This window comes from Alligator sinensis, unplaced genomic scaffold (assembly GCF_000455745.1).
Source record: "Alligator sinensis unplaced genomic scaffold, ASM45574v1 scaffold219_1, whole genome shotgun sequence".
Classification (NCBI taxonomy): domain Eukaryota; kingdom Metazoa; phylum Chordata; order Crocodylia; family Alligatoridae; genus Alligator; species Alligator sinensis.
The window spans coordinates 2,795,658-2,812,762 of record NW_005841866.1 but is presented as its reverse complement, the minus strand read 5'-3'; the positions used below and the strand labels follow the sequence as shown (position 1 = coordinate 2,812,762).

Sequence of the window (17,105 nt, the reverse complement as noted above, 5' to 3'; positions counted from 1 at the left end):
TGACCCCTTACCCTGCACCTCCCTACACTGCTTGTGCCATGCCACTTCAGCAGTCCACCCAGCAGAGGTGTATTAAGATTTACTGCAGCCCTTGGCAAACAGAAAATTGGAGACCCACACTGGGCAAGGGCAGATCCCCTCTGCGTCTGCCAGGGGGCTGCAGCCAGCCCTGCCCGGCCTCCTCAGCACATCCACACCAAGCTGGGGGGCGTGAGTGTTACTGAGGTGAAGGCAGCCCCCGCCCCAGCCCAGCCCCTCCATGCAGTGGGTGTCGTGCAGCTGAGGCTGTAATCCGCCAGTGCTGCAGGAGATGCTAGGGCTGGGGCCAGCTTGGAAGGAGCATGAGGTCCGCCTCCAGCTGCCCAGCACCCGCCTGCTGGCCCTTGGCTGGGCGGGACAGGGCTGTCCCATCCTGTCCCAACAGCACTGGTGCCAACAACTGCCCACAGACAGCAGGGAGCAGAAGCAGAGCTGCCCACCAGGCCTCTTGGCAGCAGACGGCCCAGGGAAGCCGCCACTGCCTGCTGGGAGCCCCATGCCTGCCCCTAGCCCCTAGCTCCTGGCCCTGGCCCTGACCCTGGCCCAGCCAGATGGGAGGAGGCACATGCTGCCCGCCCTGGATGCCCACAGCCAGGGTGCCTGCCTGGACTGTGCTGCCCCTGGTGCCCCAGGGGACCCCTGATTGGCAGGGGCCCCGGGGCCCATACATTAATCTGTCCCTGCCTCCCAGGGCCTGTTTGTGCCATTTGAGGACTCTTTTGACACCCTAACAGGATAATTCTTAGCCATTTCATTCAACAGGGAAAGGGATTCAAGCTGAGGACACCTGTGGGTCACAATGGGGAACTGTGAATGCTGTGCGTGGGCCACTTGTGTGGTACAAAACATGGTTTTTGACTGCTGTGACCTTTGTAGTAGTAAGTTTGCTGTTCCAAAAGCCCATGAAGTAACTGTCTCCATAAGCAATGCATGGGGGGCACGTACCCCCCTGAGACTGGCGCCAACCGAGGAATGGGGGTGCTGAGAAAAACTCTGGCAGCACTTTTGGTTTTGCTGCTGGCACTTCCAGGGTTGGCGATTGGCTGCTGGGGGACCCTCCTTCTCTGGTCAGTGATTGGCCGCTGGTGCCCCCCCCCCAGAGTACCTGCATAGTCCTGGTGAAAAGATAATGTTTCCAATTACCATGTGATTGTGGTCCCAACCTCTACATCTGATTCTCTTTTGTACGTTAGAACCTCAGGTCTCCTCTACACTTGCAGGTAAAGGTGTGATGGGATTGTGGGTTAGAGCCCATCAGGCCTTACTGCCAGTGCAGTGGGAACCTGATCCTGGGCTCCCCCTGCACTGACACAAACCAAGCTCCCACAGCTGGGAGCCGCTTCATTTGAGGGGCTCCCAGGAGCCAGGGTTCCCCATGAACTCCCAGAGCTGGGGAATCATGGCAGCCATTATCTTTTAGCCTCAGAGGTGTGTGAAGCTTCCAGGCTCTCGGGATCAAGGTAGCCACAATCCCCAGGGCTCACGGGTGCATGAAGTGCCAATTTGTTTCTTGGTGACATGAGCAGTAACTTGTATGATGAATTCTAATATTATGGGAGTTTTCTTATAGAGGATTACAAAAAAGGATTATCCTATTATTGGAACTAAAAAAGGTGATCATTTTTATTTCTACATGAAACCAAAAAATACAATAATAATTGATCCATTATTATTAAGCAAGTATTCTTCCAATTTTGCCTATAATTCTACATATGTAAAGGGCTTAGTCCATCTGTGTGCCTATCTGTGTGTCTTTCTGTCTGTCCGTAACATTCTTGGGGGGCATAGCTCCCAGTGGGGTGTAGCTCCAGCCAGTGCTGTGTGGGGGGCAAATTGCCCATCAAGAATGGCAGTGGGGACAAAGCGCTGCCATGATGGTGGGGGCAGAGGGCGGGGGGGAGGGGTTAGGGTCTGGGGCCAAACATGGAGCAGGGCGGGAAATGACAGCGGGGACAGAGCACCACCATGATGGAGGGGACAAAGAGGATGGAGCAGGGGGCAAGGCCAGCACCACTAGCCTCACCCCTGCCTGGCCCTGCTTCTAGGAGGAGGCAGCAGCGTGGGGTGATGGCAGTGCGGTGCTGGCCTCGCCCCCCGCCTCCGTCCCCACCATCATTCTTGATGGGCAGCTTGCTAGTGATAAAGATAATTGTTTAAAATACACACATGACATTCCAATAGCTCTTTCAGTTTTTAGAAGAAAGCATGTTTTCATTGCAAAACCAGAAATTCCTATGATGGGGCTCTGAATTAAGATCTGTTTATATACACCTAGCAGTAATTTGTTTTACCTCTGTTGCTAGATACTGCAAACAGATTTTAATCCACCTCTTAAAAAGTTGTCCAATGCTTTTCACTATGAGAACCTGTTTTCAGATGCTTATACTTCTGTTAAACTTTTATCCAGTAGAGCTAAGATTTCACTTGTTGGCTGTTTTCCTCAAGCTGTATTTTTGGGGAGTTTTCAGGGGAAAAAAGGCATTTCCAATAGTATGATTACAGACACATATCTTGTAATATTTAAAAAAAACATTTTAACAACTGTTTCACTGAGAAATTAAAACACTGCAGGGGCTTGACATTTGTCAAAGGGAGTTGCTTTTGGGTCAGGGATTTGGCATTTGCCATCACTGAAAATTTGCTGACATTTGACCAATTTATTAGCCTTTGAAAAACATCAAGTTCCTATGTGTTCAACAGAGACTTGTTAGGAATTGTCAGCTAAATTCATGAAAGGCTTTGTTTATGTTGGACATGCCTCAGACTAGAGCAGCACTGGCTAAACAGACCTTGTCCAGTATTTGCTCTTGCTTCCCGATTCCACTGGAGTATCAGAAGAGAGAGGCCTTTCTTGTCCTGTCAGTGCCCCCCTTGCTGGTAGCTTGGCAGTCTGGTGAAGGAAACCACTTGATTAAAAAGCAAGGGGGCAGGAACCAAACTGAAAAGATGGGGACCGTGGAGAAACGGGAAAAACTGGAAGCCTGGAAAGGAAGATTGGGATAAGGTGATAAGGGAGAAGAGTTTGGAGAAAGGAACACTGGCAGTGTCAGTGCAAAGAGATTGAAAATGGGAGTCAAGAAGGGAAATAGAGGTAAAGATTGCATTTAAGAGCCGATGGAAGTCAGAAGTCAGATAAAGCACTGATAGGAATGTAGGGAATACTGGGACTAACTGGGCAAGGAACCTAGGAAGGAAAACGGGCTAGAAGCTGGGGTGGGGAGAAAGTTGAGATTTGGATTTGGAGTTTGCGTGTGAACATTTGGCCTGGGATAAGAAGCCAGAGAGTTGCAGAAGAGGACAGAACTAGGAAAATAGTCAGAGTAGGGAGAATGGGAAATGAAGAGTCTATGACCACTAGCGAATGTTCCTTTCTAGCACCTAAAGTGGAATTCAAAATTCCTGAATCTTAGCTTTCTTCTGTAAAGTTCACTGGCAATGTATATATCTCATCTGTCTCCAGTGACTGGTCTACAAGGCAACCTACTATTGCTGTGTTATTCTCTTAGTTCAAGTGGGAATGGTTTGTGTTATGGAGCTAATGGCTCCAGCCATGCTGATGATGTATTTGGGTGTACATATCATGCCATATATAAGAATTTCTGAATTTTTTTTCAGTTTGCACTAAGTCCTATGAAATCATCACATGCGCACAAAGAACACCAAGGTTACAAAGACAACCTGAGAGTTTGGACTATGCAAGAACTAAGACTGCCTTTGCAACCTTGATTTGTTCCTCCTTGTGTGCATGGATTAGGATACAGCCTTAATTACATGAGCACATTGGTTTTTTTTCCATTGGTCCCTGCCTCATTTAGTGCACAATATGTACTATGCTTTGGGCATGAATCAGGATTCTGTTCTGTACTGTTCAATGCTGTGAAACCTCTGCTTCCTTTCTTGTAGAAATCAGAAGATGTATAACAGATTTAGGGAACTGCAGGAAGAAAATAATAATCTTTGATTGAAGGCATTTGAATGTTCCCTTGGGGAACTGGATTTGATTCTGGCCTCTGCCACAGTTCCTAATCATGAATATAATTATGTGATACAATGCTAAATACTTTGAAAATTAGGATTTGGATGTTATATTGGACATCCACATTTCTGAATTTAATTTTTCTATTCCTTAGTGTCTCATCTGTACAATGGGTTTAATAATACATACACTTTCATCTCATATGAGTATTGTGAAGATAAAATTATGGCTTTTAAAACATTCAGATACTGTAGTGAGAAGGGCCATAGGAAAGTTCATGAAGAAAGAAATAATTATTTATTTAGAGCTACCTTTGAAGTGTGTCAATAAATAAGGCATGTGGCCACACCCTGAATAATGTGAATAAACCAAAAATATTAAATGAATGCTTATTCAGAGATCTTACTGGTCAACCAGAATGCTGACTGAAGCAGTGGTCAAAACAGTGCCTGGTCAAATATAATTAAATACTTCAGCATAATTTATGTATAAGGACTACTACTGACTTTTCCTAACTGAGTTCTTGCCTTGCCAACCTTAGCATTCTTTGAGCATATTTTTGTGTGCAGTTATAACCATAAGAACAAGGGCATCTTCTTTGAAAGCAGTATTACTCCTAAACCTTTGCTATGCAGGAGCATACCACATTGTTTCATAGTAGCTAGGGTCAGGAGGGACCTGAACAGATCATCTAGCCTGACCCCCTGCCACAGGCAGGAATGAATGCTGGGTTCACAAGACCCCAGACAGGGGATCATTTAACTGATTTTTGAATTTACCCAAGGTAGGGGTGAGGACCACTTCTCTGGGAAGTTGGTTCCAGATTCTGGCCACCCTAACTAAAATATTGCCTCCTGATCTCTAACCTAAACCTATTCTCCATCAGCTTATTACCATAGTTCCTCGTCACCCCAGGTGGTGCTGGGGAGAATAGGGCTTTTCCTATTCGCTCATGATCTCTCCAGATGAGTTTGTAGGCAGCCACCAGGTTCCCCCTCAGTCTCCTCCTGCCGAGGCTGAACAGGTTCAGGTCCCTCAGTCCATTGTATTTAGAATGCTTCTGAATGAAGCATTTACAGAATCACTTTCTTGGAGTAAAACAATTTCTGTTCTTTTCATAGCTTTTCCTTGAGAAAAGGAAAGTTACATATTATATAAACTTTGTGGGGAAGGATGTGTCTTATAGTTCATGCTTTTACATTATTCAGTATCATACGGCTCTTGATCCTGATTTGGCCCTTTCTGACTCTCTTAGAATACTGCGATGAGTGGTTCTTCAGGAACCTTCACTCAGTTAATTTGAAAAGAGAATTTAAAGAAATTTTCAAACATTTTTACTTAAATGTCATGCTTTCAAAGAGATATGTGTGTACCATTCTCTAGGTACCGTTTATAAAAATTAAACATTTCATATGACAAATATTAAAAAAATAAAGACAATACTTTACCTTTGGAATATTTTCTGAGGAGAGATTCTAATTTCACAAGACTGTTTTGAGAATTCTTCTGTTTAGAAGTGTGGAAGTGTTAAGAAATGTAACAGATGTTTTAGAATGTCAGGAAATCACATCACACATTCGCATTTCAATCTTGTAAGGGCACATGGCTATTTTTTTTCTTTTTTCCTGCACAGATAATCAGTGACAGATAACTAAAAGCACGAGCACGAACACCACATGAATGTACAGAATTGGGAGATTGAAAAAATGTATTCAGTCATCTTAATCTGATGTTTTGGCATTCCAGATTTGTTACCTACATCACATTTACAAGTACATTACTTTTTCAATGTACTTCTTAATGTATCCAGGTGCTGGGCTTCTACCACTTCATTTGCAGGCTATCCACCACTAAAGGTCTGTCCAGATTACTTTTCATACATTTTTATAATAATCTATTTCTTACTTTCATTATACTGCCTCCAGCTATCACTTTTTACATAATACTAAATAATTACTCTCCCTATTTTGGTATGAATCATTCAAATACTTCTATAGTTGTCCTTTTCTCCTCCTTCTCTCAATCACCACATATGTCACAAACTTCCTTATAGGAAATCTAAATGATATAATAGGAGATAGGCTGTAAAAAGCAAGGGGGCATGATCCCCTCCTTGCCTCCAAAAATGTATCAATATGTTAAAGCAAAGGTTTTCAATCTTTTTAGACTCAAGGCACCCCTCAAAAAATACCCACTCTTAGTTTGCACTCATTTTTTGAATTCAGAAAAATAAGAGCAATTTTTCCATTGCAAAAAGCTCATAAAGGTCACAGCAGATCAGAATGTTTTTAACATTATGAATCCCTGCTTGAAAGCTCTGGGTTTATCTTGGGATTCATATGTGCTAACATTATGTGGCAGCCCATGAGACCCTGGAAAAGATCTCAAGGCACTCCAGGGTACCTCAGCACCAGGGATCTGGGTTTTCTGTTTGCTGTGGAAAAACACAGATTTTCTCCTTTAAAGAAGAAAAAATGTTGATTTTCCTCTTTAAAGGAGATAATGGTAGGAAACCAGGTTTCCCCTTGCAGGCTGGCAGCCTTCCAGCCTATAAGGAGCAGCTTGGGGCTGGAGGAAGTGGGGGGGAAGTGACTGGAGGCAGGGAGATGCTGCCTGGGGTGGGGGAGGGCCATGGCCAGGCTGCCTGGCATGGGAGCCCCAGCCCAGGGCAGGAGGTGGGGGTGCCACAAGCATCTCTCCTTCCTCCAGCCTAAGCTGAAGACAGACTCACTCCACCACTGTCCACATGAGTCAGAGCTGCTGCAGCTGCCATGCTCTGGCATGGTCAATATGGGGACACCTGGGGGTCCCCTCTGGCAGGGCTGGAGGGGGAAGAGGGCAGTGGGCTGGTAGTGAGGAGCACTGGCAGGACTGGGGAGGCTGTGACTTGGAAGTGAAGGCACTGGAAGAGGCGGGGCATTGTGGGTTGGGAGTACAGGGCACTGGTAAGACTAGGAGGCTATAGGTTGGGAATGAGGAGCATCAGCAGGTCTGGGTAGGGGGCTGTGTGTTGGAAATGAGGGGCAATGGCATGGGCAGGGCACCAGCATATCAGGGTTGCCAAGCTCTACAAAGCAGCGGGGACAAGGCAGGGGGGCAGCAAACAGGACAGGACGGGACAGTTGCACCTGGACCCACATCCTAGTGAACAAAGGGGACAGGGGGAGTTCTGATTTTCCCTGATTAAAAACAAACAAACAAACAAACCCCCCCTGCCAAAATATACAGGTATTTAGAATTTATTTTATTATAACGACTGAGGCACTGGTAGGCTTTAAAATTGCAAATACAGCAATAAAACATTGTGTTAAATTTGTATTTATACATATAGTGGCATTTTATTTTAATCATGGAAAAATGCGGATTTCAGGGGTTTTAATCAGAGAGTTTAAGGTTTTTATCAGAGAATTTGCAGTTTTTAAACAGAGAAAACCAGGATCTTTGCTCAGCACTTTAGCTGAGTATTGCTGCATTAAGCAAGCTACCCAACATATAACCATTTAAATTAAATATGGGAATTAAGAGATTAATCTGTTATTCATCTAAATATTTCAGTACTCCTATAGTTTGTACATTCAGTTAATGACAACTGTCATATAAAAATATCCCTTACATTTCACAAATGACTTTTGATGATGAACAGCACATATTAATTCAACAGGTCCTCACTAAGTCTGATAAAAGGTATAAAAGTATTGATTAAGGATATGTTGAACGATTCTGATTTCTTAACAAAGGTGTGTGTGAAATATGGGAGAACTTTTTATATATCACTCACATAGCTAACCAATTGCTTGGCATTAAAACATAATTTAAATTAGATTTTTTCCCTAGTTTCAAAACAACGAAAATCTTTGGGAATTAAGAGATTAAGTGTCCATAAATTTGAGTCACCTAGACATTACTGCAAAATGTATCCTAATATTTTTTTAAACACCAAACTGGCATTGTTTTTTTCTTAAGGAAATAGCCTATCTGTGTTACACAGCCCGTTTCAAATTATTTTTAATACACAATATAATTTCACAATAATTTTTAATAAAATAACTTAGTTCACCATTTTCTCTCAGCCCCCTCTTTCCGTTAAAGCAAGTACAAGATTGAAAGGGCCAACATTCAAGATACAGTACGTACTGTGATGACACTTACAATGATTTGAAAGATTAAATCAATTTACTACAAAATAAGACAAGTCAACTAATGAAAAATGATGTATAAGCTATCCCTTTTTTTTTTTTAACCAGAGCATACTTCTAAAAGAGTATGATCTAAAACTGTGTTAAATGAAAGTTAAGCCTATGACTTTAAAAATTAATGAGATTTCAAAATCCTAATAATCGTTCTCTTTAAATTGTTTTCTTGTCTAGTTTTGATCAGAAAGTAGAAGCTTATTTCAATTGACACTTTAAAAACCTGTTTTAAAAAACGACTGCTATTCCAATTAAAATCCTTTGCTGCTACAAGAGGTTGATGTTTCACTAGTAAAAACCAAACACAACAATAGTAAATTAATTCCATCATGAATATGAACTGTGGGTAGGAACTGTACACATTGATATAACATTTTAAGTATGTTTTTGTACACATTCTACTCTTCAGTTTCTGTTCATTTCTGCAGCAGAGGGAGTTCCATCCAAGTGTAGTTGCAGCTTTTCTGCTGCACTGACATGCTGAGAAAGTCTCAGGAATCTGTTCTGAATTAAGTGCATCTCAAAGACTTTTTCACATATTCTTTCATTTAGAGCTTGGCTTTTTCCTTTTCCTGCCCCATCACATCCATACTCTTAGAAAACAACCAAGAATGCAAATGATTATCTACCCTATTCCCCAGGAAACTGAGCACCACCACTTATACTCTTAGCCCCTACCAATTTAAAAGAGCAGGAGTCCCGAGGTTACCTGAGAATCAAAAGCTCCAATATATCAGCTGTTTACTGTCATTCAGCCAACCTGGAGTTAAACATGACTTGCTCTAAATGACTTAGCAGTTATAGTCACCACAAATTCCCCAACAACAAACCCAGCAAATGTGCTTAAAGTATATACGCACTAATGAAAGTCACAATGCAGCTGGTCCTGAAGATCCCTATAGGAACACGTACGCAAAAAGTATCATAATTCTTTATGGTAATGCATGTATACTGACTTTATTACCTAGTATTTTAGGATGCCTTTTTAAAAAGGAGGGTACTTAATATGACCTGAACTCAAAATGATGCTCCACTGACTGAGCCAAATATTAATGTGAATGAATCCTTACAGAAGAACCTGAAGCTTTACCTCGCTTTGGGCACATGTACACAAGATGCTACGGCAACGTAGTGTCAGCAGGCAGAAACAGTGATGCCGCAGCTATGCCATCACAGTGACACGCTCCCTTGCTATACTGCGTTGCTACAGCGACATACAGGCTAAAAATAATTGTACGGTGTTGGCAGGGTGCAGTAACAACTATTACTGTGCTGTCATTTAGTACTTCCTTTAATACTTCCTATACTAAATTACAGTACTTCCTAAAGGAAGTACTAAATGATGGTGCTGTAACAACGGCGCCATAGGGGCACGTGTAGATGAGCCCTTTGTTTCCCAGAAAAGTAAATATTCATATGACTTCAGATACAGAGCTCACAAAAGTAGTTGTGAATATAGTACAAGTATTATGTACACTGTTTTGATGCCATTGTGACTTGTGATATACTAGGAGCTCATATATCATGGGGCAGATACCAGATTTAAAGCTGGAACTACAGCAGGAAAAATTAACTTAGCAGAAAACTCAAGCTCCTTCATGATGAGGCAAACTAACAAACAGCTTTCATTCATGTTTACTATTCTCTGGGATTATCAGGAGAGAAGGATCTCTGCTATATTAAAATAGCAAGTTGGATTTTCTTACAAAATTCAGAAAGAAAACAGCAAACAGACACAGTGGTTTGGGTATAAAGGTTAAAATTACTTTTACACCCAAAAGGTAAAGGTTGCTAGAATCTGACAAGGTATAATACCAGGCTGGAAGTGATACAGAGGGAGTACTGATAAAGGACTGTCCTGAATGTGCTTGGCTGGAAGATGGACAATTCATAAAGTAGGGACTAGAGTGTGGTGATTACAAACTAGATCTTTTGTTTTATTCCTGACACCTCTCTCTTTTTTAAGAACATTACAATAGAGGAAAAGTCCTAGTAGCATATGTCTGCTTAGAACAGAAATGAATGTTTTTCCTTTCATAATACTTGTCTTCTTTTAAGACAATCACCTTTTTATAACAAAGGGATGAAGTCTTAATTTTCTCTGCAATAGTGGAAGCACTAACTTAACCAAAAACAATCCTTTGCCTACCTCTGCAAAGGCTTCCTATCAAGCCAACTCTTTCTCCTGCGAGGACCAGATGCAGCGACCTCCAGAATTCATCAGCATATCCTCTCAGCTGATTGAAATGGGTTGCTAAAGACGCAAAGCATTATTTTACCGTTTCTTCTATAAAGTTCTAAACTCCCCATGCCCAAGATGTTAACACTGCCACTAGATTGTTGTGCAGGGCCACAAATTAACAACTTTAAATGAACCAAGCATGCTATTACAGTTTGGGCAAATTATTTTGCTATCCCTTCACCAGACATTAGCAATGATGCCTGGTATAGTCCCACAAGTGTTCTGCTACAATATGGTTTTCAACATATCAAAATTATCATCAATAAACTCAGTGATTGAATTATGCTTATCAGAGTTCCTGTTTCTCTCCAACAATCACAGTGGAGTCAGAGCTGACAGGTACTTTGTCAGTTCCAACAAAAACAGATTCGAAGGCAGCTTCCTGCTCCTCTAACGTGTCAGCAGCAGTGGCTCCTCTAACAGATGATGTGTTGGTAAAAGCTGGCTGTTGTTCTGTCATCCTTTCCACTTCTGCTGTTTTTCTACCTCTTCTTTTACCCAATATTTTGATGTAATTAGCTGGTACAAGCCCTGTTGTCTGACCATCAAGACTAGCCAAAAGCCAGCCACGTATTTTAGGCTGTTGATCTGATAAGAAAATACAACTCATGATTACAAATTTGAGATACGCTATAGTTAAACAGCTAAGACAGAAAAAATTAGAAATCTCAGCAGACATACAATATCGGATATCTGACTATGTGATTCATAGGTTAGTCTATAGAAATATGGAATACACATGACAGACGCTGTTATTTTTCATGCAACTTGTTGATTAAAAATGATACGAACAATTAAAATTAAAAGTGATATTTAAATATAGAATAGAAGTTTATTTATTAAAATTGTACCACCTATTACTGATGTTTGAGGATGTGTAAACTCGTTATTACACTACAGTTCAGAATCTAAATTAGGAACATGCCTTTCCCATACAAGGCATTTTCTGCACAGGATAAAAAGCTACTTTGTTAGGATTTTTAAATATCCTTCTGTTTTGTAAACAACTACATGCAATATCCAAAACAAATCAAAGGTTTTATGGCCTAAATGTACAGGAAAATAAATTGGAGTACTGTATTTTTCTACATATAATATGCAACTCTCCCTCCAAGATTGGTTGGGGGTGGGGGAGCAGGGACAAATATTAAGCCTGGCAGCTTCTGAGACAGTAGAAGCACCCAGCTTTGATTCCTGTTCCACAGTGTATTATTGTTCAGACCGCTGAAGGAGTTAATTGATTTAATGGCTTATTGTTTTTTGCTCCCGATGTGTTAACAACTGTCTCATCTTTTTAATGGTCTTAATATTCAATAGTCAAGCTAACCCTTGTTAGGGCAATTTTGCTGTCTGCTAGCTGCTCCTGGTCTTTCTCCTCCTATTTCACAGCTGTTTCTATGCTCTTTTCTTCATCCTTCTTTCCAGAATCATAGACTCACCCACTGGGACCAGTCAGCAGCAGCTAGGGTTTGAGATTTAGTTAAGCAGGAAAGGAAGGATGAGTTAGCTAAAGATTAGGCCCTGTCCTTGCAGCCAGAACTCTAGAAAAATCTTTTTTTCTTTATTCTGATTTTCAAAAATAAGGTGCATGTTAGGTTCAGGGGTGTGAGGTACATGAGAAAATATGGTACAAGTACTACCCCTGCTTAATGCTATTTCACTTAGAGCTATTTTGCTATAACACTTGTTTTACATTGACACCCAATTCCACCTAGTGCTCAGTCAGTTTCATTATAATGCTCACAGGCATCATACAGCTGGCAGCAGGTTTCACTTAATGCTATTCTGCTTAATGCTTGGTTTTTCAGGAACCAATTAAGAGTGCTACGCAGGAGTTGCCTGTATTTGTATTTATTTACTGGATTCAGTGTGGCATATTTATGCAACAACTATCCTCCTTCAGATGGCATAGTTTTCTCAGTGATTACTGTGTCAAAGTACTCAAACTCTGCTCTCAGATGTACGCATGCAGATTCCTTTGAAGTCAGGAGGAATCAAATGGACATTAGAATATAGAATACACATCAGCTCATCACATATGGAATATGCAATTATGTTAAGGGGGTATCTTTGGATAAATGTTTCTAAAGTGCTCTGAAAATGCAAGTGCCGCAAAAGGCAAAAATCCATTTGGGCAGGGGCGCTAGTAATGCAACATGGCCACTAAGATTCTATTAAGAGTAGAACAACTGGTGAAGGGGCACTGTATAAGTAATGTTAGAACATTCCCCAAAATGAGTGGCCACAATGGCCAAAACCAACTCAATAAGACTGAGCGTACTGCTTAACTAGTGCTCTGGACAATCACTGGAATGCCGTCTCACGTCAGCTGATACAAGCCAAGCCTTGCTCATTTTTAGAGCTGTCAATGTGACCTTATTTACAACATCATTAGAAAATAAATCCCCAACAAATCAAAACTTTACCTTTGGGGGCTAATTTTAGCATGTCACCAGCATGGAAAGAAATTTCTTCTTCTGAAACTGTGCTGAAGTCGTATTCTGCTCTTCCTACTACATGATCATCTTCTCCACTTGCCCAGTTACTAGACACTGTTTTACACAATAAGCATTAAAAAGCAGTATAATCTGGATTTTTAACTACTTCTTACATAGGAACAGGTTACCTCCCCCAGAGTATATCTATCCTAAATATGACAAACCCCTTGGCATTTGTGTAGTACCTACCAACTTAAAAATAATGTATAAACATTTTTATTGCAGTGCTGTATACTTATGGCACTATACAAGTGACCAACATTTTAAAATTCTGGGTGCTTTAAGTTGGGTCCCCAAATGTAGATTTAGAAGTGTAACTGTAAACTATTTTGTTTCAGCAGAGCTGAGCTGTCATCCCAATTTCTAGATGAAAATCCTACCCAAGTTTTTTCCCCCCACATTTACTAAACCACACTTCATTTGTACAGTGTTCTGTTGTAATAACTAGTCGGGCCTCAGTGCTACAGAGGAGTTTCACACAAAAATCTGATTCTGCAGCTATGTGCATGGAGCAGTGGTCAAGCCAGCTTTATATTTTTATCCTTCTAAATAGAATTTTTGGACAAAGAATAACAAGGAGCAAACATGGCACAAATCCTCAGTCAACAGTAAACTTCCTTCATAATGGAATTATTTGTCTCGGTTTAATCCGCCCTTTTTCCTACCACTTCATAACTGGTTTGTTATAAGAACATTCTGTCATCTCCAATCCCTTTGCTCTGACAATCTCCTTTACCTGTTTCTTCATCGCTGTACGTAGACAGCAGCTTCCAGATGAGATAGGGACCTCCAAGAATAACAGCAAAGAAAAGAAAAATGGGCCACGATTTTGCTGAGCTGGCTGCCCTGTCTTCAGAGGTAATGCAAGCCACTGTTCCTTTGCTTTCAGCCCACAGATCCTCATTCTCAGAGCTCTTCCGCAGACCCAAAAGCCTCTGCAGCCGCCTATAGAAGTATCTTATAGTTCTCACTAATGCAAAAGCTGAGAACACCTTGGTGAAGTGTATTTTCAGTCGGGAGAAGTGATTGGCTACATCCAAAACAGCCCTGAAACTGTTATAAACAGCTGAAAAAGTAGCATCCATCATCATACTGACAGAGGCAAATGCATGTACAATGCTTTCAATAGACTGAAATGCACCTCTGCTGCTCTCTTCGGCTTGCTGAACAAACCTGCTGGGAGGTATATCGTCTACACGAAACCGATTATAGCCCAAACCACCATATCCATAACTGTAAGGACTGTAGCTTCCGTAAAAGGAGTTTCCATATGTGCCATAGCTTGGAGAAAAAGAGCTGCTGTATGCAGGCCTGAAAGTGTTCAGGCTGCGGTTTCCTGTTTGCTGTGATGGTCTTGGCAAAATAGGTGGTGCTACTCGTGTAAGTGCAGGCTGTCCAGGCCTGATTGGCAAGCCAGCACTCAAGTCAGCAGACCTAAATAAATTCAGAGATCCAAGATCAGTACATATGCATTACCTTATTGACTACATACACACCCAGTACCACTGAAATACATTGGAGTTGGCAGCCAAACAGCGCAGATGTTGAACAATGGTAGGGAAATTAAGAGTTTGACCCGTGCTTTTTTATGAAAAAAGCATCATGGGATTGTTTTAACATATGATCAGAGCAGACAGGACCTAGCATGTCATCTGAAACCCATGCACTGAGAGGAAATGGTCATGTACTTTGTGTACTAACCCACATAGCATGAAGTACTGAGTCCAGACCTCCAGATCTGTCTAGACCGATGGTTCTCAATCAGCAGCCCGTGAGGTCATGTGAGGCCTGTGGGCCTCACAATCCACCCTGTGAGGCCTTGTCTTCCAGCCCACAAGGCTCCCCAAAGGGCTAAAAATTTGCTGCTAGGGCAGGGGTGGGCAAAATACAACCCATGGGCCAAATCTGGCCTGTGGCTGCCCCCACATGGGGCCAAGTCTCATCCGCTCCAGCCAGGGTAGCCCGTGCAACACTCCTGCTGGCCTGGGCTCCAGCCAGCATGCAGCTTCCAGTGGGGCTGTTCCTAATGCAGTTGCAACTGGCTGGGTGCTGTTGTACTCCCTTTGCCTCCCAGTGACAAGCCTGCAAGCCTGTCTGCTTGCAGCCGCACTGGAAACAGCCCCACCAGAAGCTGTGCACTGACCCGGGTCCGGGCTGGGTGCAGGCCAGTGGGTGTGGGTGGGATCATGGCACAGGCTGTCCCAGGTGGGACTCGGCCCCATGTGGAGTGCTGTGGGGACAGCCGCTGACTGGGTGAGCTCTGCTGCATGCTTCCTTCCACCTCCCCTCACTCCCAGCTGGATCCCATGCAGCCTCCTCCACCCCCTCATGCACATGCGTGCCAGCCCTCTTGCTCCTGAACACTGCTCCCCGCCCACCCAAAGCCTCAGAGGGAGTTTTGGTGAGTTGTTGCATCAGGAGGTGGAGAAAGATGCTGACCCGACCTACAGCAGCTCATCAAAACTCCCTATGTGGCCCTCAGGCCCAAATAAATGCCCACCCCTGTGATAGGGGGAGTGGTGACAGCTAAGCTTCCACTATCCAGCTGTGGGCTGGATAATGTGGCTCTGCCCCACTATGCGAGGTTGGTCTGTGGCTGGAACCAGGAATGCAGGCTTGCACCTACGCACCAACCCTATGCACTGACCCTGTGTAGAATCTAGCCTGTGGTCTGGTTTGTGCCACTCCTCCAGCCCGTGAAAATTGGGCACTGGTGGTCTAGATCTATCATATCAAACCTGATGCTTTGAGACTAACTCAATCCCTCTGCCCAGGAGATTATCCCATAAACTTTGCCAAGGGCAACCACAGAATTCAGGGACATGGAAAGCCACTACATAAACATACTTCCAAAAAGACAGCTAAAACAGTTTTAGTAGCAGAGGGAAATAGAAAAAAGAGGCCAAAAAACTCCTTATCATCTACCCAGTGAGCCCAGGCACCACTCTCTGTTGCCATATTGATGTGGCAGGACTAGGGATGAAGGTAGCCACTGCTGGCAGAAAGATGAGTTACAGAGAAATGACACCCACCCACCAAAAACAAGACTTCTGTCCCTTTAAGCACCCTAGGGCTGACAAGGCTGCCTGCCCCTCTGCAACAGGGCTGGGAACCTGCCCAGGGAGAATCATAGTATCATAGATAAGTTGGGCCGGCAGGGACCTCCAGAGATCATCTAGACCAGTGGTTCTCAACCTTTTTTGTACCAGGACCCATTTGTAAACATTGATGGCCAGTCCTGATCAAGTGTCCCTCACTCCTACCCCACTGGCTGCTGCCCCAGCGTGTATGGGGGGTGGGAGGGTGGGGCAAGCAGCCCCTCACAGGCTGGGACTTTGCCAGGCTGCAAGGGAAAAGCCACGGTTTCCCACATTTTTCTCCTTTAAAGTTCCATCATTTTTAAAGTTCGTTCAGAACCCTTTCATAAATTCTTGCAACCCACTTTTGGGTTGCAACCCACGGCTTGAGAAACACTGCTCTAGTCCAACCCACCTGCCTGAGGCAGGATCATCCTGATCCAACTTGCCCCACACAAGCCATAACCTAAGCTCTACATAAGATCACTGCCAACCCTTATGCAACACAGACCTAACACCTAACTTGCCACAGGTAAAGCAAGGGAACCGGCAGCTGGTGTCCTGCTTGTCTGAAACGTTGTCAACATATGCTCAAGAGGTCCTGGGTAGAGGCCCACACCCCCTGCTGCAGAGCAAAGCAAAAACCTTGCCAGTCCGACCAATCTTCCCAGAGCAGGGTGGGCTCAATGATCTTTAGAGTCCCTTCTAGCCTTTCATTTCTATGATTCCTATGAATCTGACCATGAGGTAAACTCCTCCCTGACCTTCAACATGGCAATCGGTTTGACCCCGAACAGAGGGACCACCAAGAAACCATTTGCTACGGCATCTTGGCACCCGTGGGGATGGCACTGCACCTTGGGGCGTGTTCTTGCAGCAGGGCTGGCGGTCCTCTTACGCATGGTTTAGACTACAGTTTGGACGGGAGCGTGTGGCTAGGGCCCTTCTCCGCCTCCTCGCAGCGCCCACAGCCACCGGTTCCCTTCACCTGAGAGAGACTGGGATACCCCTACACGGGGGACCCAGCCTCCCGGGGGAGGGGGGGGCGAGGGACCGCCCGTTGGCTGGTCACGCCCCCAACCG

At 43.6% G+C, this 17,105-nt stretch overlaps 1 protein-coding gene across 1 annotated transcript; it reads right to left on the bottom strand.

The window, feature by feature from the left end:
• Window positions 1-8,033: 8,033 nt before the first annotated feature.
• On the bottom strand, window positions 8,034-16,924 carry PEX13 (peroxisomal biogenesis factor 13). The gene is made up of 4 exons (XM_025192397.1): window positions 16,764-16,924; window positions 13,682-14,379; window positions 12,874-12,999; window positions 8,034-11,035 (listed from the first exon to the last, which is right to left on the bottom strand). The coding sequence occupies exons 1-4, from the start codon at window positions 16,922-16,924 to the stop codon at window positions 10,737-10,739; spliced, it is 1,284 nt and encodes a 427-aa protein (XP_025048182.1). The 3' UTR covers window positions 8,034-10,736.
• Window positions 16,925-17,105: the final 181 nt, after the last annotated feature.